At 41.1% G+C, this 27548-nt stretch overlaps 2 protein-coding genes across 8 annotated transcripts in view; one reads left to right on the forward strand and one right to left on the reverse strand.

The window, feature by feature from the left end:
* sorcs2 (sortilin-related VPS10 domain containing receptor 2) overlaps window positions 1-17445 on the forward strand; it is a 289978-nt gene extending 272533 nt beyond the window's left edge. Inside the window, exons 14-28 of one of the 7 annotated variants that reach the window (XM_047338822.1) lie at window positions 2626-2733; window positions 7087-7207; window positions 7296-7429; window positions 7839-7958; window positions 8583-8754; window positions 8839-9025; window positions 9724-9857; window positions 10498-10621; window positions 11088-11200; window positions 11753-11875; window positions 11959-12058; window positions 12165-12206; window positions 12571-12673; window positions 13611-13816; window positions 15279-17445. In XM_047338822.1, coding sequence (XP_047194778.1) covers window positions 2626-2733; window positions 7087-7207; window positions 7296-7429; window positions 7839-7958; window positions 8583-8754; window positions 8839-9025; window positions 9724-9857; window positions 10498-10621; window positions 11088-11200; window positions 11753-11875; window positions 11959-12058; window positions 12165-12206; window positions 12571-12673; window positions 13611-13816; window positions 15279-15343 — 1852 coding nt within the window. In that variant the 3' untranslated portion in view covers window positions 15344-17445. Of the gene's footprint in view, window positions 1-2625; window positions 2734-7086; window positions 7208-7295; window positions 7430-7838; window positions 7959-8582; window positions 8755-8838; window positions 9026-9723; window positions 9858-10497; window positions 10622-11087; window positions 11201-11752; window positions 11876-11958; window positions 12059-12164; window positions 12207-12570; window positions 12674-13610; window positions 13909-15278 lie in introns of all 7 variants that reach the window. The other 6 variants (XM_035148847.2, XM_035148848.2, XM_035148850.2 and 3 more) reach the window with 6 other exon arrangements.
* A 9024-nt stretch (window positions 17446-26469) lies between these two features.
* Window positions 26470-27548, reverse strand: LOC118102725 (proteoglycan 3-like). Its single transcript, XM_047338997.1, has 3 exons — window positions 27282-27548; window positions 26814-27167; window positions 26470-26585 (listed from the first exon to the last, which is right to left on the reverse strand). The coding sequence occupies exons 1-3, from the start codon at window positions 27526-27528 to the stop codon at window positions 26470-26472; spliced, it is 717 nt and encodes a 238-aa protein (XP_047194953.1). The 5' UTR covers window positions 27529-27548.

Below are 27548 nucleotides of genomic sequence, written 5' to 3' on the forward strand. Positions count from 1 at the left end.
GATGTGTAGTGGGATGTGGGATGTTTCATGAAGAATGATCCCTGTCCAACGACTTCCAGCACTTTTCTTTTCTGGAATTACCCATACAATGTTGTAGTTTCAATCTTGTATGTATATATATATAGCAAAGGAAGTTGCTATCATATGGACTTGTAGCTTGTAGCTTCTACAGGAACATATAACATTGTTTCACAATCTCGTTTGTGTTACGTCTATATTGGACGGTAAAAATATTACAGATGATAATCAAAATCTCTCTTCAGAAAATTAATGGGAAATTGACGTCTGGAAACAGACTGTTGAGCTCTATATCCAGCCCTAACCATGGGTGTTGTCAAAGCTTCAGCAGGGTTTCCTTTTAAAACTACTACTACTCTTTTAGGATAAGAACGTGTAATGTTTCCATGTGGCCGGGTTATATCTCCCCGACAGTAAGAAGCAGAGGTAATAGAAGCATTAACGAGTTACAAGGACAGAGAAAGAGATACACAGACTGAGCTTGACCTGGCAAGATGAAAGAGAGCAGTTTGGAGGAGTCAGTACTTGTCTCTGTTAGGAACACTCGCTGACCTAAAATGCTCCTTCAAGTCAAGCCGTCCACAGTGAGACACTCCAGAAAATCTCTACGCATCCTTGAAAGACTGGCTACTCTTCTTCAGTGTCTCTGACTCTCTGAAATAATTAAACTGTGCTCCCATGGGGCAGGATATCTCCAACTGTGTGCTTCAAAGCAATGCCTCGTTCACAGCCACTTGAAAATGTGAAAACTGTGAATTTACACACACACACACACACACACACACACACACACACACACACACACTGACTCGGATTAGTTTAGATCGGTCCCTAGCTCCCCTCGTCAGCTCAGACTCACACAAGGCATTCATATCACTTAATTATAAAAAGCTAGCAGTCTGAGAAATGAGATGCCACCGTAACACGGCGGCTGGACAGGATTGTGTTATGTACATTTATGATTTATGATTAGCTCCACGAAGAATAAGTCTTGTTTCAGGTTTCTTCACAGCACTGGAAGTAATGGATTAAATGCGAGTGTGTGGCATGGTGCATAATTATAAGTTTGGGCCACTAATCTATTTGATTACAAGGTTATCGCTGCATCCATTTCTAATAATTCCTCGGGTATTAGCCGGAGGAAATGAGATATAATTGGATAGGTGACTGAGGACGTCGGCATGAGGAAGGCTGTAGATGTCCAGCTGATGACTTATGGATTTAAAGCCCTGCTCAAGATAAAAAAAATCTTATTTGATGTGATTTGAATCGGTATAGAGCTTCTTTTTTTTTTAGAGCTTGATGACCACTCAAAGCACTTTACAGTACAGTTTTACATTTACCCCTTCACACAAACATTCATACAGCGCATCTATGTGCAGCAATTTTCTGGATGAGAAGTGGGCAATTTGGGGTTCAGTGTCTTGCCCAAGGAAACTTAGCTATTTGGAATGTGGAAGACTGGGATCGACCACCAAAGTCACAGATAGAATCCTGAAGGGGCTCCTGCAGTAAAAGTGGCACATAGGCATCCACTCTTATCACCTGGGTGATGTCACAAGAAACCTCTGGGGGTTCCCCTGGGTCTCGTCCAGTGAGAGTCCAGAGCATGAATTGGCCTCTGGGTTTCAGTCCTTCACAGTGTCTTTGTAGTCTTGATATGTTAGCTCGGAAACTACAGTCAGTCTCTTATCGAAAGCTTCTTGAACTTGAAGTTGTATAACAAAAAAGAAGAGCTTGAGAGAAATTCGAAACCTGCCAAATTTCCCACGTCCTCACACCTGGCCAAAACAAAAACGGTCGGAGGCAGCACCCTCCTGATTCTGGCGTCAGAAAGTAGATTTCAAAACAACGTGACAAGCCAACGTGACAAACACTTTATTTGAAGCATGCTGAGGCCTTTACACAATGGAGACTTTGGTAGCTCTGTATCTTCCCTCTGTTTCTGTGTAACTGCATGTTTACCTGCTCATTATCACATTGTAGCCCTTGTTAGCAGATCATTACCACATGCAGTCTGCAGTGAGAGCCACACGCTGCTTCCACATCGATCGCTCTCCATCAGGCAGCCATATTTACTCAGCACTGCTGCCACTGCAGACTGCACTTGACAGATAACTCGCTCTGGAGATCTCAGATTATTTTTCTTTCCAGTTGCACGGGAAAAATGTTAAATTTGTCTAAGCAATAAAAAGCTGTTCTTGTTGTTGACTGTCATTTAGTGCTTTGTCTTTCTTTCTTTTCAGAAAAAGTTGAGGCATCGGAATCGGAAAAAGTCCAAACGATACCCAATCCTAATCTTATGGCGTTTACATTAATTTACATTAATAACACGCAGATTTACCACCAAAGATTTATATCATTCCATTGCAGTTTTATGTTCATTTTGAAGTATCACGCTTGTAAAACATTAACGGAAATGGAAAATTAATGAACATAAAAAATGAGAATAAGTATAATTTATAAATGACAAACATTGGAGAACCGGAGGGATTTAGTGTTTTTTGTAATGTAGCATTGCTCAAAAAGCCTGTTCTTTTAGGTAGAGATTCATCGATATCTCTGTTTGAGTGTTGTTGATTGTGAATGCCTCCTCTTTGTCCGCAGGTTCAGTATCGATGAAGGACAGACGTGGACCGTTCACAACTTCACCAGCACCTCTGTGTTCGTTGACGGACTCCTGAGCGAGCCAGGAGACGAGACCCTGGTTATGACGTGAGTGAAATCTTGATTGCAGCAGGAGATAATGTTTGATTACAGAGCTGCTGATGGAAAAATACAATTAAAGTCTATGTCTTTAGTTGATTGAAAATGGTCGGAAAGCATCCAAATTAGAGCTTCAATCCAAGTTCAAGTGTAAATTATAATATACTGGGTGAAGAAGTCTCTGTGGAAGCAGAATCTTGGCAACTCCTACACGCCTATAGTTTAACCCTGCACCCATTCTCAGCTTGGTTCTCATGTTGTCGGAGAGGGACAGATGGGGTAGCCCTGCCTCGTGGAACACTACACTCAAGAAAGCTCAAGTTTCTCTCCCATCACAACAATTCCCTCTCAATCTGTTGGAGTTGGGGGCCCAATTTCGAGGCGTTAACACCAGCCGCTCTCTCTCCTGATTTCCTGCAAAGCCGTCTTCTCTCTTCACCTCCAGAGGGTTTGATTGCCGTTGCAGCAGAGGTTGATGGGAGAGCAGGCCTGTGCGTGCCCTCTGCCCTCCCTCCCTGTCTGGCTGTTCTCCTCTCCTGACATTTTATTTCTGTGGTTCTGCTCTGGCTCACAGTGTTTATTTGTCTCTCTCCTGAGCTCTTTGTCAGGCTCCGACAGGCTTAGACCAGTACATTGGACTTGTACATTTTCTGTTATTAACACTCAGATCTGCCAGTTTCACAAACTTTGAATACAAGTGCACTGCCCGTTCTAATCCTGCCTGTTTGGAATGGGCTGTTGGCAGCTTTCGGTTCAAAGGCTGCTGGACTTAGTCCGCAGAACCCTGAAGCTGCACCACCACAGCTGCAGGTGGTGAAACTCAACTATGCAGAACCCTGAACTGGAGAATCTGTTGTCGTTGCCATTGTTGTGAATGCACCAGCTATCGTGAACTCACTGAGTCCCTGTACCTGCTGCTACAGAGCACTTGTCGCCTGCTTATTCAAAGTTTATTAATATTGAATGTAGTCTCTGTTCAAATCCACCAAATTGGGCACTGTCGGCCCGTTGGCTCTTAACAATATACAAGCCAAGTGGGAAACGGATAATAATAAGCCACATACAGAGATTTCTAGAATGATCAGATAGATGCTGGTTGTTAGATTGATTATATACTTAATAGAAAAGAGCAAGAGTTGGCCCAGACAATTTCAATGAGCTCTGATCCTTATAGTATGAATGCACCTGTTGTACAAATGGAAATTTTTGAGTCACATGAGCAGCTCGGCTCATAGCACTGTCATGTTGTCTGTCAGTTCAACATGGGCAGCTGTGGCTCAGGGGGGAGAGCGTGTTGTCCACAAACAAGACAGTCAGCCATTTCCTTTGATCCACATGCTGAAATGTCTTGGGCAAGATACACAGAAGTGTGTGAGTGATGAGTGATCGAGGAAGTGCTGCACTGTATGAATGTTTATGTGAATTGGTGAATGGCAAAAACTGCACTAGAACAGCATCATATAAATACAGACTATTTACCATTTTAATCCAATGAAAATATTGAAATGATACAATACTCGCAATGTATTACTCACATGAACCTTAAAAGAGCTGTAATCATTCCTCATCCACCATCTTTTTTTTTTTTTGCAAAATAGAGTGGGTTCCAAAGTTCAGGTTTCAGTTTGAATCTCTTTCATGTTTCCTTCCAGAGCTGTGGCAGAGGATTATGGGTAAATAAATAAACTTGCGGATGACTACTGGGACAAAGATACCCACTCAGTTTTGGCTGAAGGCTTGTTTCAGCTTAATTTTTGCCAAGAAAAAGAGCAGTAAGGTATCACTTCAGAGTTCAGTCTGGGCACTAAAAAGAATCTAAACCTATCCTGAGCACCATCATTGTTGGCTTTGCTTTGAGCCACTCATGTATGTATGTAGATGACCTGAAGTACAGCTGAGGTTGTTGAAGTCTGAACATATCCAGAGGAGCTGAGTTACAGATATTTGAATACTGCCACTTTACATAATAACAATCCTCTTGCTTCGGCCAAAATTCTGAGAATATTGGCAGAGTCAGACCCCAAACTGTTGATCCAGGCCCCAAGAGTTCAAATCTCGTGAGGTTCTGTCTTTACCCAATCTCTCCATCAGTAAGTTAGCTGGAGTGAGACTTGTCACATCATCTCAGGAAGCCATGGACCTGAGATAAGGCCGGCTCCCAGCTGTAATCTGCTGAGAAGGGCAAAGAGATGGTCACACACACACAAATACACACATACACAGTCGCACACAAGGGGGAGAGACTTGAACTCTCCAACTCGTCAGACACACTGTCTGGCTTGACACACACATAGTCACATATATATAGGTACATTTATAAATATATATATTGCCCATCTGGCTCCAGCGAGATAGGGTCGGCAGCCTCAGAGGGGCGTTGAGGGCAGCTCATGTCTGACAGATTAGCCAAGGTCTTTTTCCTCGCCACAGAGTTTCGATTTTGACGGCGCGGCCTTCCATCCCATAATGAAGTCTTTGAGCAGTGACTTAGCACCAAGGACAGGTAGGAGAGCAGGGATCGTCCACTGCTCATACTAATGACAGCTGGTCAAATGTCAGAGACCGGACAGACTCTCAATGGGCTTGTCCTGCACGTGCTGCTGTGTGAGATCATAGCGTCAGATCGTTGTGCTACTGACAAACCATTTCCCTCCTTGCACAGTGTGCAACATACCTTCAGAAAATGTATTATATGTCTTCAAAGGACTCCCTGCATGTGAGTTCATTCAGCAGCAAAGCTCTCCTGGCTTGCAAACACATCCTTGGAAATTGTTTCTCCTCTTCAGCTGTGTGTATTTTAATGAGAGGAACTAAAGGAGCAGCACTTTTCACAATGTTAATGACTGTTGATTTCTTTTCACTGAGCTGATTGCAGTGTTGTTTGTCCACTAATAGAGCTCTTACAGCTCTGGAGTGGCTATTCAAAACTTTTAAAAAAAACGTTAAAAATGAACTGGAGCTGACACACAAACAACGCAGTAGAGTTGATGAATTTGAAAGAGCAAATCTAGAGCAGATGTATGAGCGAGCAGTGGAACACTAATATTTTATCTATATTTAGAGCCCATTGACTGGGATATGGAGGCTGTGAAGGGTCAAAAGTTGTCCAGCCATGCAGATTGTTTTGGTTTCATGTGCTCACATCTGACATCTGAAGCTTTAGCTCTCACTCTAATGTATATGAGGTCATAATTTCGTATGTATTCCTCAACAGCAACATGTCCTCTCAGGACATTTCACGAATGAATGTTCTTTGTCTGATTCACGTCTCGTGACAACTGCTATATGATGTAACCTGTTCTGCTTATTGTAGTCATGTTACAAGCATTTTTATCCAAGAGCAAAATTAAGGAGTTTGACCAATTTAGGAGAAGTGATTAGTGTTGTAATGTAGGTCACTGGGAGAGAGTTGAGTTATATTTCAAATTTTTCTTTGATGATTTAGTATAGAAGAGGGTTAGGACAAGAAAAGCATGTTGCTCCTTCTTAATTCTTTTCGAATGGAAAATGAAATATGAATCTATGTTAATTTATATTACTGAATATTTATGTTGTGTTTTTTGTTTTTACAACTTCGATGTTGCTGATGTCTATTTTGTGGTTTTCAACAAAAAAAATCCCTTTTTAAAAATATTCAAAATAAACTAAACTGAACTAAAATATAATAAGATAAACATAGCTTCACTATGTCTTAACTGGTTCCCAGTAACTTTGAGCTAATCTTGCCAGTAAAATACCCACTCTAAAGCACAGCAGAAGAACAGGGAGGGTGAACAGGGCCCCACAGTTAATTCTGGCCCTGGGACCTTGTAGCAACTAAATCGAGCATTTATAAAATATGACTTTTTGTAATGTGAGTGAAGTCGGTTAATAAGAGTGCCTGGAAAGGACACAGAAATACACAGACTTCTAATGAAGACACTAGAGGTAAAGGACAGAGCCCCGGATGAACGAGAGAAACAACAAAGGCAAACGGATGAGAGGGTGGAACAGCAGCTTGTGTGAGACGTCCATCACTTCCCTTTAATGACGACGGTAAAGACAACATTAGTCACACTCGCCTCGCGGTTAACAAGGGGAACGCGGCCCGCCAGCTGCACAGCAACATATGTCAGAGTCGATGACTTGTGTCACATCAGTCTGCTTCAAAAAATGATCCAGCTGACAGGGACGGTATTCATCACCTGCGTTCTGCTGTAAAACACCATCCTCTAGTGGAGAGGAGAGGGAAGGGTCTGTCACAGGAAGCCAGCTGTTTCACAGTGGGTGCATGAATGGGGGATAACATATAACATATGTGAAGTATTACAATATTAAATTGTCTGTTCACTTTGCATCTGTGGTGTTTCTGTGTGTTTGCAGCGTGTTTGGCCACATCAGCTACAGGTCGGACTGGGAGCTGGTCAAAGTGGACTTCAGGCAGTCTTTTCCCCGTCAGTGTACAGAGTCTGACTATGACTCCTGGCAGCTCACAGACCTGCAGGTAACACACACACGCACTCACACACACACACAGGATTACACTGATCCCATCTGAAAATAGTTTCTAACATCTCAATGTCTGCTCTCAGGGAGAGAAGTGCATTATGGGCCAGGAGCGGAGTTTCAGGAAGAGAAAGGACACCGCGTTCTGCATCAAAGGAAAGAGCTACACCTCTGCTCTCATCACCAAACCCTGTCAATGCACAGAGAAAGACTTCAACTGGTGAGACCTTAGGAATCATGGGAAACCCTCGACTACATGTCACCTAACTGGTCCAGTGGAGGAACTGGATCATTGAAGCAGAAATTAGTAAATGTGCTGAGAAATCAAATCCTACAACCAAGGATATACAACCTTTAAATTTAAATTATGCTTGTACAAACTATATTTATGTGAGTTAGTTTTGTTTTTTTTACTATTAAAACACAGAGAAAAAGTATGCATAATATAAATAAAAGTAAAAGTCTAGAATAAATACATACCATTTCCATAAAAACAATAATTCCTGAGTATCCATTTAAATTGTTTATTGTTGCAGAATGCCTGCTAAGTAGTTTTCAGCTTTTTTAACTATTGTTATATCACCTCTTTGTCTGCTGTGTGTGTGTGTGTCTATGGTGTGTATGCGCAGTGACTACGGTTTTGAGAGGTCCCACAAAGAGGGCGATCGCTGCTTATCTGACTTCTGGCATGACCCAGACTCACCCCCTGAAGACTGCCATCTAGGACAGACCTACGAGTCCACCACTGGGTCTGCACACGTCCACACACACACACACACACACACACACACACACACACACACACACACACACACACACACACACACACACACACACACACACACACACACATCAACTTACTTCCAAGGACATTGCATTGACTTTCATTTGTTTCATGGAAACTTCAACTTTAACCACAATTACTGGTCTTACCCTAATCCTAACTGTAAAACATCCTGTGGGGGTCTTTTAGTCACCGTAAGAACTGTAAAATGTTTGTGGGAACAGAATTAGCTCCCCACACAATAGATGGACCACACACACACACAACACCACATTAGTGTCAGATTTTGAAATACTCTTATTACAAGTTTCAGTGTAATAAGAGTTTCGGTTTCCACTGTAATTCCCTTCTGTTTATGAAGCCAGAGCCAGGATGTTGTTAGCCTAGCTTAGCATAAAGAATTACTAAGAAGAATTACTGAATTACTTCCTGGTAACAATGCACTTAAATAATGCACAAATATGAAACCAATAAATGTCCTTTCAGAAAGACTAGTAATGAGCACATTTCCCAAATTGCTGAGTTACTCTTTTAAAGACTCCGCACACCTATATATTTTTACATTTGCATATCATCTGCTCCCCTTCAGCTACAGGAAGGTGATATCTAATGTGTGTGAGGGGGGGCTAAACCGGCAGCAGAGTGCCAAACAGCACAACTGCCCTCTACTGCCCCCTAGAGGACTACGGATCGGCATCAAAGGGCAGATGCTGGCCGTGGCACCTGGTGATGACATCACATTCATTGTCCATCAGGAACAGGTAGGATGAAAGTTGTTTTCCTATTGGTTGTTCTTTTCCTAATTCCATTTGAATGTGATGGAAGTGGTTGCTCCTTCCTGCCAGGGCGACACTAGCAGCACCAAGTACCAGGTGGACCTCGGTGACGGCGTTCGGGCCATTTACCAGAACCTGACGGTGACTGATGAACCCATTCAGCATCGCTACGAAAAGCCCGGCGTCTACAAGGTCACAGTGAAGGCCGAGAATATGGCAGGGCACGACGAGGCCACCATGTACATCCAGGTCACAGGTCGGCTTCCCAGACAGTTCTCACATGATTATTTTGCTCTTTGGCCACCATGGGAATTCTGTACATTTAAGGAGGTACTGAAGGTTTAATACTTGAGCAGTGCTGCCAACATTGACATCACACAACCTGTCAGCAATCGCCATTGTTTTGTCGGTTCAGTAGTGTCTGATATGTCTCGGTTCTCGAACACTCATCCCCTGCTGCTAAGGAGACAGGATTGGTCTCATTTTTGATAACCTTTCATTTTTCACTTCCCAGGCAAGAATGATTTCCTGCCTTTAACTTTGTCTGATTGTTGACATTTTTATCATACAAGGTAAATCTATGATGCCTCAGTCAGTGGGGATTTTATTGGATGTTGTCTTTTTACTTTGACAGAACAACTCTGCCTTTGTGCAGCTGTAAAACTCAATGTCTTTCTATCGTTGTATGAGTCTAAACTGATAATGGAGACTCTCGTGGGAGACTCACTGAGCCGTAATCCTTTAGTTCTGCCAGGATTAAATTAGGTTCGGCCTCAAATACTGTGTTTCTCACTTGAAGCACTTGTACGAAACATTTACTTGACTGATATGAATTTGACCTGTAATTTAACATCATCCAGAACTAAATCTTACAGCCATCACTTTCAGTTTTCAGTGTTTGAATAAAATAGATTTCTTTGTCAGCCTATGAATCATCTTTTTCTTCTGTTATAGCTCCTCTACAAGAAGTGCACCTGGAAGTGGTTCCCATCGCTGGGAGAAACCATGAGGTTAATCTTACCGCCATAGTTCTTCCCACTGAGGCCAACCTGACTGTCTTCTACTGGTGGATAGGAGACAACCTGCGGGTAAAGGATACGCCACAACCTTGTGCATTAACTACTGCATAATTGATTTCTTTGCCTCTTGGGGGCAGCAACACAAGGTGCAAAGAAAACATTGACACATTATCACCCAATAAAGCTGCTGCAGAAATACCAATAGTTGCATATGCCCACATTTAAGAGACACAGAAGAGGCATGTTTTTGGTCAGCTAAGAAGTGTTCACTCTCCTTTTAGCTGAATTCTAGTCTCCACCAGCTCCTGAGAAAAATGTCTGGCTCTTTAGCTGCTGAGTATTCTGCTAATTTCACCAGTTATAACTTTGGCTGAGTGAGAGTCTGGACTTTCTCTGGATTTTCTCCAGCCAGCCCCCTAGTAAACACTCTGCAGAATGTCCAAATGAGCCCATTTGAGAAGACAGCAGTAGATCCTCTGCAGGAGTCATAGAGAGGATAGGTGTCGCTGACGTGTCTAACATGTGACAGATGCAAAACTCAAATCAACAAAAAGATTACAAATATCTCAGAATTTAATGTCTTTTAAATAGGATAAAAATGTGGAAGACTGCTTATTCAAATATAATTCAATTGAATGACAACATTGAATCCTTTTTGTCAAACTTGAGATGACTGACAGCCAACCTGCTTTGACTCTGTCTCACACAGCCGACGCTGACTCTGCAGAACAGCCTTCTGACTCGTTTCCCTGAGACAGGAGAGGTTTCAGTCACCGTCCAGGCTTCCAACGGCCGATCCATGGTGCAGGATACCAGGACCGTCCGAGTCTACGGTAACAAAATGGAAGCCCACTGTGGACTTTGGTTGATGTCGCTAAAAATGTTGTACAGGACTGACAGAAGTGCAATAGTGTAATTGAGACCATCAACAAAATAACACTATTTTCAACATTGATTCGAAGAAACAGTTTGTAACATAATGGAAAAGTGGGTCAATGACTGAGGCAGATCACAGACTCCTGCTCATCTCTTTCAGTTGTATGTCCTCAAGCCACTTCCATCTGTTGACGCACATCTGCATGTCCACATTGAATACCCCACTAATGTATGTTCAGCAATGCTCATATCAGCACACACTCACATACAGCGTGTTTCTACAGCAATGGATTCTGTCTTTGTATTTCCTGTTCAACACTGAACATGCAATATTTGTGGTTTATTTCATTCTGCTGAAATGGTTCGGTTTTATTTCTCGATGATAAATGTGATGAACTCCTCCCGTGTTCTGTTATATCCCAGATAACTTCCAGGTCATCCCTCTGAGCTTCAGCAGGAATCTGGACCACTTCAACCCAAACATCCCAGAGTGGAGAGAGGACATTGGCCAGGTGGTCACCAAAATTCTCGCCAAGGTAGGGCTCAACAAACACACTGTAAAAAGTACATGATGGTTTGAACACAACCTGTTGATTTTCCTTATCTTAATAGATTCTCAAACTAATGCAACTAGTGGAGGAAATAGATTTTATGTACACTGGGCCTCACATTAATACACAAAAAGGGGATATTACAAAAGTTAAGAAAGCTGGCTACTAAAGAAATGATTGATCAGGTAAGATAGGATGCATCTTTATTGATCCTCTGTTGAGGAAATTCGCAATTGACTCAGCAGCACAAGGAAGTAGCAGTGCAAGGGGAAAATGTAGTAAGTAATAAAAATATGACAAAAAAATACAATACAATAAAAGGAACGTTGAGATAGGGATCAAGGTTGTGTAATAGTGCAATTGTCCATTCTTTGTAATAAACAGTGTACAAAATGTGAAGGTGAAAATGTGTTCTAGAATGTGAAGGTGAAAATGTGTACTAGCGACCCCTTCCAGCAATACACATTTGATGCACTGTCAAAAAATTGAATCACTGTACCTACAAGATGTGACTGACGTGCAACCATCTGAACTTAGATCACAGGTGTCCCTCAGGAGTCCCTGGTTACTGTGGTGAAGCCCGGCCTCCCCACCACCGCTGACCTGTACGTTCTCCCACTGAGCAGCAAACCAGCCAAGAAGAGCATGTTTGTAGATAAGGTAAGAACATCACATTCAAAAATTACCATTTCTGGAGTCACATACTCGTTGTTGTTGTTGATTTATCATCTTTTCACCCTCAGCGTATTCCGGCCATCATGCAGGCCTTCAACGACAACAATGTCAGCTTTGTGGTGAGAGGAGGTCTACAAGTGCTGGTGATGCTAGCTGACCCGAATGCAGGTACACTTAGATTCCATGTGCATTACTTCCCATTTAGTCAAACTACAAGTATTTTTTTTGTTTTTTAATGACGACTGCATGTTATTGATTTATTTCCAATGGCTAGGTCTAATTGCTAATGACTCAACAGCTACAGCAGCAGAGACTGGTGCGTTTATGAAACATACACCTGCAGCTTTCCTCCTCAGCATTCTTTGATCCCTGTGCCTTTTCCTTTCCTGGTTTCCTAACAAATCTGAATCTTATCCAGACTGAGCCTGTCCGTGCCGTGCTGTGCTTTTTCACTTGATTTTACTTCAGGTGGCGTCTTTCAGCAAAACTTTAACAGTGTCGGATGCTTTTACAGGCTTTATCTCTCTCTGCTACTTTTGTATTTTAGTTCCTACAGATTTTGTCTTGATATCTTCTGATTCCTATTTTGTATCTTTTTACAAATCTTCTGAAACCTCTGCGCTACTGGTGCAAACATAATGGATTCTTCATTGGGATATTTGTGTGGATCGTCACCCTAGGTTACCACGGAGCAGCTGGAGGTCCAGGTGTTTGGGCTCTCGCAGTCATTTTCCTCATTAGCATCATCGCCACTGGCTCTTTCATCTTGTACAAGTTCAAAAGGTGAGTCAGGCCATGTTAAAGACAAAGTCAGTCAGACCAAACAGATACAGCTGAGATTAAATAGCACAATGTTATGTTTAAAACTATGATTTGTCTCTGATGTTCAATCGAATTAAAATGTATTTGTATAGCTCCAAATCGAAACATACATTATCTCAAGGCACTTTACATAGTCGAGGTCGAGACCTTATAATTATAGAGAAACGCAACAGTTGAGCAACACTTTGGCGACTCTGGAGAAAAAAAAAAACGTATCAAGTCAAATCATGAACTCGTCAAGTATCTTGGTGAATGAATAAAACTCTATGTTTTGTGCTAATTAGTAAATGTATCGTGCTTCAGGAGGGAATGTTCACCGTGTTCGATGTCATAGTTTAGTGTTAAGCTTGCTTACATTTGCAAAATAAAAAGTTCCCCAAAAATTTTAGCTAGCATAATCATAAAGTTATATTAAGTCATTTAATCTGCAGGTAATATGAAGCAATCTAGTGACTCTGAACCACAAATGTCAAAAGTATGAAAAGAAACTACAGCCTTCACCTACAGCCTTATTCATGGAGAAGAGTAACTCAAATTACTTTATCAATTACAAGACAAAATCATATGAATCCATTATTGATTGATTAGCCTTGTACAGTAGCCTTATACAACCAGATCCATTAGAAAGCTGCCCATGTTTAAATGCTGAAGCAGAAACTCTGGTGGCTGACATATTTGTATCATTTCATAGCATCATATTCCCCAACCCGAGTGGCTTGCATGAAAATTCAGTTGATATATGGTGTGAGATTTCTATTTGCATGCCTTTTTCACTTGAATAACCCACCAGCAGCACCTCCTCGTGTCCCGAACACATACAATCACCAAAAAGTCACTTGAATTAAAACCTGCAGTGCAAATCTCCAGCCCCATCTTATAAAAACAATAAATCCCACAGTCCTTGGATTAGGACTGAGGATGCCTATCCTCCGCTGTTTTTCAGGAAGCTTCCAGGAAATCGCAATGTCTACGCCCAGATGCACAATGAGAAGGAGCAGGAGATGACAAGCCCTGTCAATCACAGCGAGGACACCCAGCACATCATTCAGGGCGAGGAGTTCATTGATGACGACCTGGACTCTCAGACTCTAGGTAACGCAGGAGGTAGCCCCGCCTTCCGTTCCCTTATAAGGACTACCACTAACCACTGCTACTAAAACTCAAGCCACTAACACCAGCAGCTAACACACACCAAGGTACTGGAGGACTTCCCCTTTTTCATCCTTATCACTGGTACTGCTAAAAGCTATGTGGCCATGTTCAGCTTTACTTTAACTTATTGGGTTGGTCAGAAGGAACTTTATGGTCATCACTTGCATTTGCAAGCTCAACAAAATCATATCATGAGTATAGTATCTCATATTATGTTATTGTGCCATAAAAACTTGCAAAAACCCAGATAATTAATTTGTACTTGAGATGTGATATGATATATGATGTTATGTATGATATGATTTGTTTTGATGATAGCAACGAAATGTGTGATCAGGGCTGTGGTTGGCTCCTAGTGATCACCACCTCTGAATGAGCATGATTTATTTACATTTATTGGTGGTTGCTTTCCATTAAGTCCATAACTAAAAGAAATATCACTGAGTGTCCAACATTTTAAATGCTACCAAAACTGTTGTTTGTATGATGTTATGCTGATATAAACATGTAAGGTACATGGTGGAGTTTTTGACAGTAAGTGGTGCTTTGGAGAAAGCGCCACATGATGAGTAGGTCCCCACTTTGCTTGACAGCCAAACTTTTTTGATTCCAGCCTCTCAAATCTGTCAACTTGCTGCTTTTCTCTATTTATACGGTTTAGTTTTGGACTCTGGAGACAATTGAATTCATCAAATCATCAAGATGTGATCATTAGATTATATTAATCAATTCATCGATCAAATGAAAAAATAATGCATGGCTTCATTTATCATTGGTTACAATCATTAGTTTCAGTCCCAGTGTAGGGTTTAGTGACATCTATCGGTGAGGGTGTAGATTGCAGCCAGCTTGCCTTATTTAATAAACATGTAGGAAAGCTAACAGTCGCCTGCAGGTGATATAAAAACATGAAAATCCTCCCTAGAGCCAGAGAGTGTTTTTTTTTTTTTTTCTGAGCTACATTTGTATACTACATGGAAGAGGACCTGCTCGTTCTAAGGTTACAAAACATTATTCATAGTTTCATATGTTTATATACTAATGACAACACAATCATGAACATTATCTTCCATTTTTACCAATAGATCCCCCTAAATTCTACACACTCAACCTTTAAAGGGAGAGATAAGAATGGATTTATTTATTTTTTAATGGTAAATAAATGGGGCTTCATCTTACAGCACAGTAACCAGTTCTCTTACAGTCATAATGTAAACAAAGCAGGGATGAGAATATGTTTAAAATCATTTTAACTAATGATGAATGAGGAATGAAATGCAGTTGACACATTTGTTGGACCTGGAGGACAAAGATAAACTCCACATCTTTAACACCAGTGTGTGGTAATTTGTGTTTGTCACTCTTCAGCATCGCTCATTGGTTTGCCTGTTTCTTCTCACCCCTTTGTTGCTAGGTAACCATTCGGGTGTGGTCCTGAGCATCAACTCCAGAGAGCTACACAGTTACCTTACCAGCTGATGGCTGCCATGACAACTCTAACAAGCTAGCCTAGCCTAGCCGGCTAACGAGCACAGGGACTCCACTTTGCCTTCCTCCTTCTCTCTCCTTTCCTTCTTTTCCACCTTGGACACTTCGCCTCCTCTCCATGGCCTCCTCAATCCTTCAGCTCCAACATTGGTGATTTAGTTTTTCCCCCTCTTTTGGGCTGAGCCTGGTGGAGGCCTTCACCTCCGTCCTTCTTCCCTACCCTCTGTCCCTTCCTGTCAGGGGATGGGACACTCTGCTTCGCCCAATGTGTGTCACATCACTGCAAGCCACCCTTCCCCTCCTCAGCCCTGAAGACCTGACCCCCGGTGAGGATGGAGATCTGGATGGCATCACACCAAGCACACTCTCTCATCGATTTTAAAAAACAATATCTGTGTGTACGCTGTCGTCTCACTTGTAGACTCTCAACATCAGCAAGCATGACTCTGCACAGGCTTCCAGTCCTATTCACAGTCAAAGAGGGTTGAACCTCCCATGACCAAAAGGCCACAGCTACATAAAGGCAGAAGTAGCTAAAGACCAGTGTGCTAAGATAATGATTTCCTAACGGTAACGTGCATTAAGGGGATGAAGTACAATGAAAGAAAGATGTATTTTTGCTCCTCCCACTCTTTAATCCCATTTTTGTTTCCCTCAATTACTAGACACAGTCTCTTCAAAGGCAATAATATTCTCTCAATAGAATGTAGGCTATGATATACCCTTGTGAATTTGCATATGAAGAGTGTACACATGCAAACACAAGAGGGCGGTGTTGCACTTTGTTAAAATCCCACTCACAGGTACTTGAGCTCAGCTCCTTCAGAAGATATTGTTTGTTCACACGGACGTCGTCATTGGTCAGAGCCCCACTGCATCCACACACTTGTTTGTTACTCACACGTTTACAGAGGTTTTGTTGTGTGGCGTTAGAAACCAGCACCACCTCCCGTAGGAGCTCATCGTCTGTCCCGTGGTGCCTAAAACAGCAGATGTGAATCTGCTCTGTGACATGTTGAGTTTATTTATTTCTAATAACCGTCGGCCCCTTTCTCCTCCACCTCCTCCTTCCCACACGTTCTCGGTCAGACTTCGTTCCCCTGGAGACAAAGGTCGTCATGGAGGGAAGGTGTAGTTGATATATTTTACTGTATCAGCCTATATTAGGCATAGCCCATGGTGGAATTGTGTCTCCTTAAAGGTTTGGTTTGTTGTATGTAAATGTGTAAATACGAACAATCTCCACTTTGTACATATTCCCTTTGACGTGTGTGAGTGTTTTACACTACTACCAAAATACACACAAGTTGTTTTTTTGACAGACCTTTTACTGAGTTTCACTATTTCCTGTTTCCTCCACACAATTGCCTGCTTCACATGTATCCATTCTACGTACTTTCAGTGTAATCTCATGAGTGAGATAATTTGATGGTCTTCATTGTTAACTGGAAATGATTTCATTGTCTTATAAAGATACTCACAACTACACAGTGGCGACTATGAACATGAATATTTTTATACACTTGTCATTTTCCCCAGTACGTGTAAACACCGGTGAGTGTTTTTGTTGCCTTTTGCTGAAGTCTTTTGTTGGTTTGATTGCACTACAATGCGAGCAGTGCCGTCAACACGTACTGGGCAGCAACTGAACAAGTCCACTCTGACTCTGAATCCAAAAGTCTTTACAGACCAATGCTACCACCACCACCACCAGGATCACCCCTTGGTTCGTCTTGCACTTGATGCAGCAGATCACGTTCACTCGTCCTGATTTACACCTTAATTCATCTTTTGTACATAATCTGCTCATGTTCGACTTGTTCTTAGTTTTGTAGTGATGTGTCGTCATTGTATCAATGTCCTCTTTAACAAAGGGGAAAGTGGGAATTAGACATTATACTAAAAAAGTGAAGGAGTTTCACAGATGATGGCACTGACCATGTAATTTTGACCACACTGTTTTTCTTTTATTCTTCTCTTTCTGGCGTTTGTTTGCTCTGTTGATTTTGCAGTTAAATTTGATCGTGTGTCCTCATCAGGAAGCGTAGTGCACTGAACCTGCATCCTGGAATAAATCACTCCCATAACTTGTACCAGTGTTGGTTTTACTGTCAACCCGTGCTTTTCTCTCGCACATCCTATGAGTTTGGTATTTACTGAAGTTAGTTTTCACTCTCGGAGTGCAACACTTACAACAGCTCTCCATTAATGTCCTACAAATAACAAAGATTTACTTTTATTATGTTTGGTGTCGGTGAAACATTAAAAATTAACAAAGCTTAGAATGTGAAATAGTAGAGATTTGATGTTATATGAAATAACTATTATATTGTTTTCCAGAGAAGTTACCCTCGAATAGGAACATTTTAAATGTTAAATGTATTTATCACCCCACATTGCAGCCTTTGTGACAGAATATAAACTACAGATTACAAAACCAATTAATTTATAAACCGGTGATAAATTCAGAACTGTAAATGTGAAATGTTTAATAAAAACCAAGTTTTATTAAAAAAGGGGGTGCGAATCTACAAATAGATTCACAGAATTAAAATCTTTTAACAAACAAACAAACTTACCTGTCAAGAGTTACCTGTAATCTGTGAGCTACTAGTTTAGCCTTCGCTCCTGATTGATAAGTTATGCCTGTGCAGTCCGGAAGTGGGAGCTCTCGGCCAATCCCGTTGAAGCCACCACAGCGGATGTCTTCGTTCACATATCCGCTCTCTCGGGTACTTTTCAACATGCTCTCAGTTATTTATTGAATGCTGAGGGGTTGGAAGCAGGATTTTGCTTCGTATTGTGTCAGCTGACATGTTGTTAAGCTATGAATCTGCCTCTAGTGGATTTAAATGGACGTTTATAAGGGGACTGTTGGGCTTTGGCTCAGAGTCATTATTACTGTGATCACCTCTAATCACATTTCATCACATTCAATATAAAGAAACAGTCAGGTGAGAATCAGTTCAAAAGTATGATAGAAAACTGACTATTTCTTCTTTTAATGAAATGGATTTTTAACAATAAGGCAACTGTAGCAATAAAACACTTTAAACATACAATTATCTAAACAGTGCAAAATACTGAATAGTATAGAAATAGAAAATTTGTTTACTAAAATATATGAGGGATAATATGTAAAAGAAAAGACAAAGTGATTAATTAATGATCCCTGACACTTTATTCTTCTGTGCAAAACCTGGACTTATCTCTGCTCTATTTGTTTCTGATAGAACAATGTCAGTTAATCTGTTCTTTAAAAAACAGCCTGTCACAAAGTGTAATGTTGAGATAATCAATCAAATCAAATTGTATTTGTAAAGCCCATATTCACAGATCACAGGTGCAGCATCCTCTGCAGCATCCTTATCTGACAGATAATGAATATTGAACAGTTAAGAGTAAGACCTGAGTTAAAGTGCAGTCCATAGTAGGTGCGTGGTCTACTGGGAGCAGAACTGATTGTACAGTCTAACACGATACCTCTCCTCCAGACACTTGGGGTGGATCAGTCACTGAAGGAGCCGCCCAGTGCTGTGACGGTGTCCTGCAAGGGGTGGGACTCACTGTCCATCATCGACCTCTGTCCCACCACCTCCACTGGGCTCCAGGATTGAGCTGGCCCTCCTGATCAGTCTATCCAGCCTCTTCCTGTCAGCAGATGAAATGCTGCAGCTCCAAAGGAGATGGCCGATGCCACCACAGAGTCATAAAAGGTCTTACACTAATAACACTAACACATTACCCCTAATAATATGCTTGAGATTCATTATGCTGTAGACCCTCAAGACACTTAAGGATGTGTTGTTGACACCTCAGTTTGTTTTCAAGTATGTCACCACTGCTCTGAATCTAAACAAGACCAGGCCAGTCTGAGCTGGAACTAGAAGTCACAGTTCACTACCAACCTATGTACAGTCAGTCAATTGAGTGCTAAAATAGTATGAATGCTCACATACATGCACACTCAGTTTTTATTAATATAATCAAAAACTACAATGCAATCCCTGAATTATATTACAAAACTCAATGTATGTGAGAATGTAATAATAGGAGATAAAAACTATCAGCTTGTCAAACGTCAAATCATCTTACTATACTATGGCATTTTTATGCCTTACGCCGGGTTCACACCGGACGCGGAAGCTCCGCGCAGCGCCAAGAACAGCTGGGCGCCTCCTTTCCGCCCCATGTTACTCAATTGGCTGTTCACATCGGCTGCGATGCACCGCGCAGCGCCGGGGGCGCCTCGTGCTCTGCACCAATGGTTTCAGCGTCTGGTCTATTTTTTCCCCTAATTTGGGGATTGTGCGCCCGTCTTCTCCGCCTCGACTCGTCCACACTGGGCCTGCGGCTTTACTTTCCAACGCACTCATCCTCTCCTCCAGGGAAACAGTGTTGTGTCGACTTCAGCAAGTTTTTTACACCTGTGGTGGCAGTTTCTGTTTAATAATCATACTCTATTGTATAATAATACACACATAACATTGTCTCTAGGAAAGTTCAACCAAATCACCTGCAGGTGGGCTCACCCCACACAGTCACCTAGTGTGACGTGTACAGAATGAGCACAGAGCACAGGAGAATCACTTCACTTATACAATCAGAAGCCCCTCCCCGCGAGGAGCCAAAAGGTATACTTCAGTCTCTTGATGTCTGACCAGGTTGGGCAGAGTTCCTGTCTCAGATCTCCGTCCCTAACCCCTGGTGTGCCTCTCTGGTGTGAGACAATCTGTCTCCGAGATCCCCTATCTAGATTTACAACATCAAAAGACCCCAGTCCTGTATACAATGCAGAGTTCCCCTCACCCATCTCTATCAGACACACTAAGTAACCCCTGCAGTGAAGCATTTGCTAAGACACACATGTGAGGGTCATAAACACTTCCTTCTGCAACTTCCCGTAGTTAAGTCACAGAAACACATTTGTTATCTACTTCTTCTAAATACATATCTGTTCTTCTATTAAACATTACACAAATGCAAAATCTGCCATTACACACCGAAAACAGAGTCACTCGTCGGAGCACGCAAAACACAAGCCGGTAGTTTCATGTCTGCATCTTCATGAGGCTGGATTGGACCAGCCCTCTACCACGTTGACGTTAACAAGTGACATGGCATGTAGCTGAGTGTGACATTTTCAGAGTAAAACTTCACAAATGACCTTTTCACTTTTGAAGCAGCGGTTATAACAGTTTTTAAATTGTACTTTACATTTATATGGGATGAGTATGTGACTGAGGACCAGTTTATTCTTTCTGGTGTTAAGTTAATGTACTTACAGGATTCTTGCTGTTCTGTGTTTGTACCCTCATAGTTGAATGCACTTGTTGTAAGTCACTTTGGATAAAAGTGTTGAGTGTTTTAATGGAACACTGAGAAAGTTTAATAACAACAATAGGATAATTGAAGTTCAAATTATGAGGCAATTTCAGCAGAGTCAACAGCTTAGTATGCCATGGACATGTGCATATGGTGCTGAGTTTGCCAGTATTTTGGGAGGACAAATGGTTGAAACTTTGACACGCGATGACACAGCTGATATGCTTTATGTGAAGCACAGTGTTTTGGTGTCAGCAGAAAGACTTCTCTTAGAAAACTGTACAGTGGTGCCACTCTCTCCATTCCAACATATTATCTTGGATGAGCTTGACAGGCAAATGTTGAAATAAATTGCACTGTTTCAAAAAATTTTCATAGCATTGACCTTTGCTCATGGTATACAATGTAATTCATTATAGCACACTTACTTACATAAGGGAAATCTATATAAGCTACAATTTCAGATTTTATATTTATTTTAAGCCTGGTGTACTTATGCCAGATATTTTAGTTGGTACCTTAGTTAGTACCTTTTAGAAAAAGGTGTTACCTCTGCACCACTGAGTGAAACTATCCTGATTTGCATTTGTAAAGCTCACAGCATTGTCATTTACATAGGCCTAGGAGAAGGGGGGTCACCTGCCAACATTCTCAGGCTTGTAAAACTGCCTGAAACTGGAACCCTGCGACAATTCCCGGCAGTTCCTGGCAGTTTCTGTGCTGCCTGCAGATTCCTGTGAACAGCCGTTAACCTGAAATTCCCAAATTTTTCTTTTCATGCAGTGCTACAAGCAAACAAGCAGACAGACAGAGAGAGAACCCCTACATTGATAGGAGCATACAACAACCAGCGGAGAAAGCAAAATCTCGCGCTGACCGGCATGGAGAAATGCACGTCCGGTGTGAACAGCCAGGAGGCTGCGCGCAAGAGAATTGCGCGTACTCTTGAACTTACAAATGGTGTCTGCCTCCCGAACTGAAAGTGGGACATGCTCCTACTCTGCTTTTAGAGACGTTAGGGACGACAAGTAAGCCTGAATTCTGGGAGCGCACTGCTCTAGTGGGGTGATATGGTACTATCAGCTCTTTAAGGGATAATGTGCCATATTATTAAGGGCCTTGTAGGTGAGGAGGAGGATTTTAAATCCTATTCTAGATTTAACAGGAAGCCAGTGTAGTGAAGCTAATACAGGACAAATGTGCTCTCTTTTCCCGGTTGTTGTCAGGACACGTGCTGCAGCATTTTGGACAAGCTGCAGAGTCTTTAACGACTTACTGCTGGAGCCTGATAATAAGGAATTACAATAATCAAATCTGGACGTAACAAAGGCCTGGACTAGTTTTTCTACATCCTTTTGAGACAGGCCATGTCTGATTTTTGTAGATGTTATGTAAGTGGAAGGCGGTCCTAGTAATTTGTTTTAAGTGTGAATTAAAGGACTAATCGGGATCGAAGATCACTCCCAAGTTCCTGACTGTTTAATTTGGAAGCAAAGGCAATGTCGTCAAGCGCAGCTGTATCATTAGATAATGTATCTCTAAAGGTGTTTAGGGCCAAGTATTAGAACCTCTGTTTTATCTGAGTTTAATAAGAGATAATTGCCGGTCATCCAGGTTTTGATGTCCTTGAGACATGCTTGGAGTTTAGTTAATTGATTACACTGTTCTGGTTTTATTGACAAGTATAACTGGGTGTCATCCGCATAGCAGTGGAAATTTAGTGTGTCCTGATAATGTTTCCTAGTGGAAGCATATATAATGAGAATAAAATTACATTCCCGGAGTAATGTATCCTTTTCAAGGATTTTAGACAGGAAGAGGAGGTTAGATATCGGTCTGTAGTTGGCTAAAACCTTCTGGTCCAGGGTGGATTTTTTGAGAAGGGGTTTGATGACAGCTAGTTTAAAGGACTGTGGTACATCAATCTCAGTGGAGCTAGGGGTTTTAAAGAATTCGTTGGTTATATCGACGGATAATACAGGGTTAAATGTACTTGGAATTATTTCCTTAAACTTTCCTTAAGCTACAGCACTATCAGGTAGACATCTAGAAAATGAGTTTTTTATTAGTGGCATATATTCTGATAATGAGAAATAAATCGGATAAATAAATCGGATTATGTGGAAGTACTATTAGATGTTAAATTTTGAAACCGTATGATAGTACAAGGTAAATAAAGTGTGTGGTTACAACAATGAGTAGGTTGGTGTACACACTGACTGAAACCAATTGAGTCTAGTACTGAAATAAATGCTATGCTAAGGCTATCGTTATTATTGTCTACATGAATATTAAAGTCACCGACAATAATAACTTTATCTGCTTTTAGTTTTGGTTTGGTAAAAACTCTTAATATATTAATATGTTAAATATTCAGAATAAGCCCCAAGAGCACGGTAAACTACAGCAAATATGATTGGCTGTTGGTATTTCTTGGATGGGTGTGGAAGACTAAGAACAAGACTTTCAATTGAGTTGTAGCTTAGTTTAGGTTAAGGATTAATTGATAGACTGGAGTTAAAAATAGCAGCAACTCCACCTCCTCGGCCAAAGTCTCAGGGAACGTGTTTATTTAAATGACTGGGGTGGGGGGGTAGATTCATTTAGGCTGACATATTCATCGGGTCAGATATTTGCTGATATATGAAGTGGATTCAAATTGAAAATTACCAGAAAATAATACTCATTAACTAAAGTTCAAATTCATGAAAAATGTAGTACTTTAATGTAGTAAATGTACTTCATTACATCCCACAACTGCATCTATGTACATAAAGTCAACCTGCATACAATGTCCTGTGAATGGTGTTTCTCATTTGTCTTCATTTTGTTCCTCTTCAGACAGAACGTCATCAGTCAGATCCCAGGTCTGGAGATTCTGGATGACACAGAGGTCCTGGAGAAGGAAAGAGCCCAGGCTCAGAAAACCTACAGGCTGCAGCAGAGCAGCCACGGCAGCAGGAAGAGGAAGGAGGACTCCTCCAGGAAACACACACACATGCAGAAAAAGTCTAATACGATCATAAGACAATAGCACAGACTTGTAGGTTTACGATCCCTTCACTAAGAGTCACAGCTTGAGTGTAACACTGACAACCCTATCATACACTGTACACTGTGAGCTCTGTAGCTGCTTGTAGTCACAGCAACACAATGTTTACACTCTATATTCAGATGTAAAAGCCATGTTTAATAAAGTTATCAAATTAAAAGTGGGAATATTCCACTGTCATGTGAATAATTTTTACCATAATTCCTCCTTACATATTTTATGTATGTATGTATATATACATTTGTGTGTGTGTGTGTGTGTGTGTGTGTGTGTGTGTGTGTGTGTGTGTGTGTGTGTGTGTGTGTGTGTGTGTGTGTGTGTGTGTTGTACATGCAGTGTGCGTGTACATTCCTGTTTTGGGAATGTTGGGGTAAATGGGGCTGCAACTGCAGACATTGCAACTGTAGTCTATGGTCTTACCCCTAGGGGTCAGCAGAGTCAAATAGAAAGCTGCTAGAGACTGTCTCCCAAAGCATTGAACTTAATCAGTGTCATTTTATGGGATTTCTGGGATGAATGTGAGTCTAATTCTTTAGACATTATTCAGAAACATTTAAAAACCTGTGGTTATTTGTTGCCCCTTTGCAAACCTGTGAGTGAGAAAACAAAGGATTTGTTTATAAAGTGTAAATAACAGTTTTAATGATGAGGGTCAGACTCTTCTACAGGATGCATTGTTGGAGATAAAAAGTCTAATACTGGACCAGATGCTAAGTCTAGACTTCTTTTCCAACACGTATACTTTGCTATTACTGGAGTCTCAATAGTTGGTCAAAAGAATTCACTGGAGATGGTCAGAGTTCAATGCAGTAGAGTTTATTCTTTTACAAGTTGTAAACAAGAGCTGGCTCCAGAACCCAACTGAAGACTGAGCTTCAAACCCTCTGCTTATATGCTCATCCTCGTCTCTGCTGTTGCCCATTCAACCAATCAGGAGGTGGATCTCTCCATCTCCTGATTGGTTCAAAACTTCTGATACGTCCCGAACCTAATGGTGTCATACTTTCCCAAGTTGACTTTGTCTCCCCCTACAGTTATGTCAGGGGTCGATTCTAATGGTGTATTAAAGTTGTGATTGTTGGTCTAACTTTGACACCATTATAAATCTTGGAGTTTTGGAGGCCTCTGTTTCAGGCCTTACTCGATTTAGAAGGTCCTGTCTCCAGACTCCATTAGATTCGGGCGATGTCTATCTGCATTTGTTTTAAATGATTACATTTCCACACACTTAATATAGGTTAAAAAAGCAATCATTCCAGTAAGGGCGCATACATGATTACATTTCTTTATGCTGGATATATGGTGCTGTCTGGTGAAAGCGTACAGTTGCAACCAGAAATCTGTTTTGCATGGGCTTGACCTGTGCTGTGGGTCTTTGTCATTCCCTTAGTATAAGACATAATCAGATGTAACATTATTAACCTGCCTAGCAACTAATTACATTTTCCTTCAGATGGAGACTCTCCCTGTGTCTGTTGTTAATTAGACATTCTTCCCGGGCTGCATAAAGTTCCTGATGCTCTTTATACACAGATGCACAGTTTAAGAATATAAGCACAAAGACTAGTTTTTCTACAACAGCATTCATTGGTATGGTTTAACTGCGTACAGTGATAGAGGTGTGTATACGTGCAGACATGAAACATTAGCGCATGCAATAAAAGTTGAATTCTAATTTTTAAAGTTCAGTCTTTTTTCTTATCAGAACCTTTTTCCTCCTTGTGGAAAACTTTCCCATCAGCCTTTTCTTTCCACTTCAAGGTGACGCCACTCTGTCCTTTCTCCTTCAATCTTTCCTGGAACTGAAAAACAGAAATGGCAGCTATTTGAAATACTTTGAACAGATTCCTTTGCTCTCTAAGACAAAGAGTTCTGTGTTTTTAGTCAATTCAATTCTATTTATATAGCGTATATATCATAATATACATCATCTCAAGGAACTTTACATAGAAAGTCAAGACTTTGAAATGTATAGAGAAACCCAACAGTTCCCACAACGAGCAGCACTTTGGAGACTGTGGAGAAAAACTCCCTCATTAACTGGAAGAAACCTCTAGAACCAGACTCAATGTGGGCAAGAAGGAGAGGGGGGTGGAAAAGAGGGGATAGAAGAGAGATAGGAGGAGAAGGGGAGAGAGAATAGAGAGAGACAAACAAGAGTGATAATTATTAATGGAAAGATGTTATTAGTGACAGCACTAATAATTCATATAATAATCATAATAATCATAATAATCATAATAATTAAAAGGAGAAGATTTAGAATTTAAATTGTTGTTTGTCTGAATCCTGCAGCTCTGGACACATAAACAGCATCAGGTTCCAAAGTAACATTTTCTTTTGAGTAATTTTTGGTCTTTATTGGAAAGATGATATTTACATGGACACTGCTCTTTCGTGGCAGGAGCTGTAACTGCTCAGCTACCAAGATATTTGTCTGCTGGAATGTTTGTATTTTGTGATCGTCACATAGCAATCATGCCAAAATCAGGATTTATGTTTCCTGGTCTCAAATAAAAAACTGCGCTTCTACATTAGCAATACCTGGAAGAATTATCTGTCAAATAATAATTAAAGGAGTCAACATGATTATAACTCTTCTTTCCATTGTTGTGGCTGCTTTGCATTGTAGAACATCTGTGACTGGAGTTTTTTTACATTCACTCGTCTCCTTCATGTTCATTTGATGATGTCAAACTCTGTAATACATCTGTCCAGGGTCTATGAATGAGTTAATGTTTCAGGGTGGATTTTGGAGACTTGCCTCTTTCAGAATCTGTTCTTTCACAGCAGGGTCATTCAGGTCCACAGAGGAGTCCTGTAGGTTCACCCTCACCTTCACCAACGTTTTAACTGCTGCTTAGACAAAGAACGAGGAGAGAAACAAAACACATTTAATGTGGTGTATAGTTTCGTGAAACTTACAGTTATTCCTGTGGTGATAGAACTACTCAGATCTTTGATTTAAAACACAGAGTGAGGAACCTCTGGTCTCTGGGCTGCATGTTGCCTCCAAGACAGTTTGATCAGGCCTGTCAGAAAACTCACAAATAAAAAATAAGCAACACAAAAAAGGATTCTCACTTGGGACGCTGTAGCAGACAAATGGTTTTCTTTCTTCACAGGAAAATAACCTCCAGTTTCCTCCATTCTTCAAATCTGCAACACCACATTTGACTTTCAATGAGTCAAGTGACTGTGGATGCTTATACCAGGAGCTGAATGAGTAGTTACTCCCGTCGGACCAGTAAAACTGAAGATATCCGTACAAACCGATCCATGCCCATGGGAGATGTTTTGTCAAGTTGTGTATCTCGTCACTGTCAGTTCTGTTCCTCACAGTGGCCAGATCTGTGAAGTGTTCTCTGCAGTGCCTCTGAGACTCAGTCCAATTCTTTGCTGTATTCACTAGCACAAAGTCAGAATCCTCTAATGTTCCTGCAGTTAAGTTTGAGAACAAAAGAGGGATTGTTGAGATCACACAATGGTTTTCAAAATCATATCTTATACATTATGTTGTATAGTAAAGATCAATATAAAGCACAACATTACCTCTGTAGCAGAGAAATGGACCCTGTTTATGGCAGTAATAATGATACCATAAAGCATGATTAATCATGATCAGACAGAACTGATTGCCTTCAGAATAGCTTTGGTCACGAAGGATTGCCCAGTTCCCATTTTCAGCTCCACTCTCGTTGAACCCATCTGACCACTTCAAGTCAATATGATTATACAGGCCAATCCAAACCTTAGAGCTGTTACCAGCGGCGAAAACTGTGTCGTTAAGTTTCTTCATTTCTTCAGTGTTTTCAATAG

Source organism: Hippoglossus stenolepis, chromosome 23, assembly GCF_022539355.2.
Source record: "Hippoglossus stenolepis isolate QCI-W04-F060 chromosome 23, HSTE1.2, whole genome shotgun sequence".
NCBI classification, from domain to species: Eukaryota; Metazoa; Chordata; class Actinopteri; order Pleuronectiformes; family Pleuronectidae; genus Hippoglossus; species Hippoglossus stenolepis.

What these genes read in the sequence shown, in the direction of transcription:
- LOC118102725 (XM_047338997.1), bottom strand. Translation starts at nt 27,528, where the DNA reads ATGAAGAAACTTAACGACACAGTTTTCGCCGCTGGTAACAGCTCTAAG. An exon ending in TCCATTTCTCTGCTACAGAG is followed by an intron (nt 27,168 to 27,281) that starts GTAATGTTGTGC and finishes ACTTAACTGCAG; the next exon opens with GAACATTAGAGGATTCTGAC. An exon ending in TGTCTGCTACAGCGTCCCAA is followed by an intron (nt 26,586 to 26,813) that starts GTGAGAATCCTT and finishes TTGTCTAAGCAG; the next exon opens with CAGTTAAAACGTTGGTGAAG.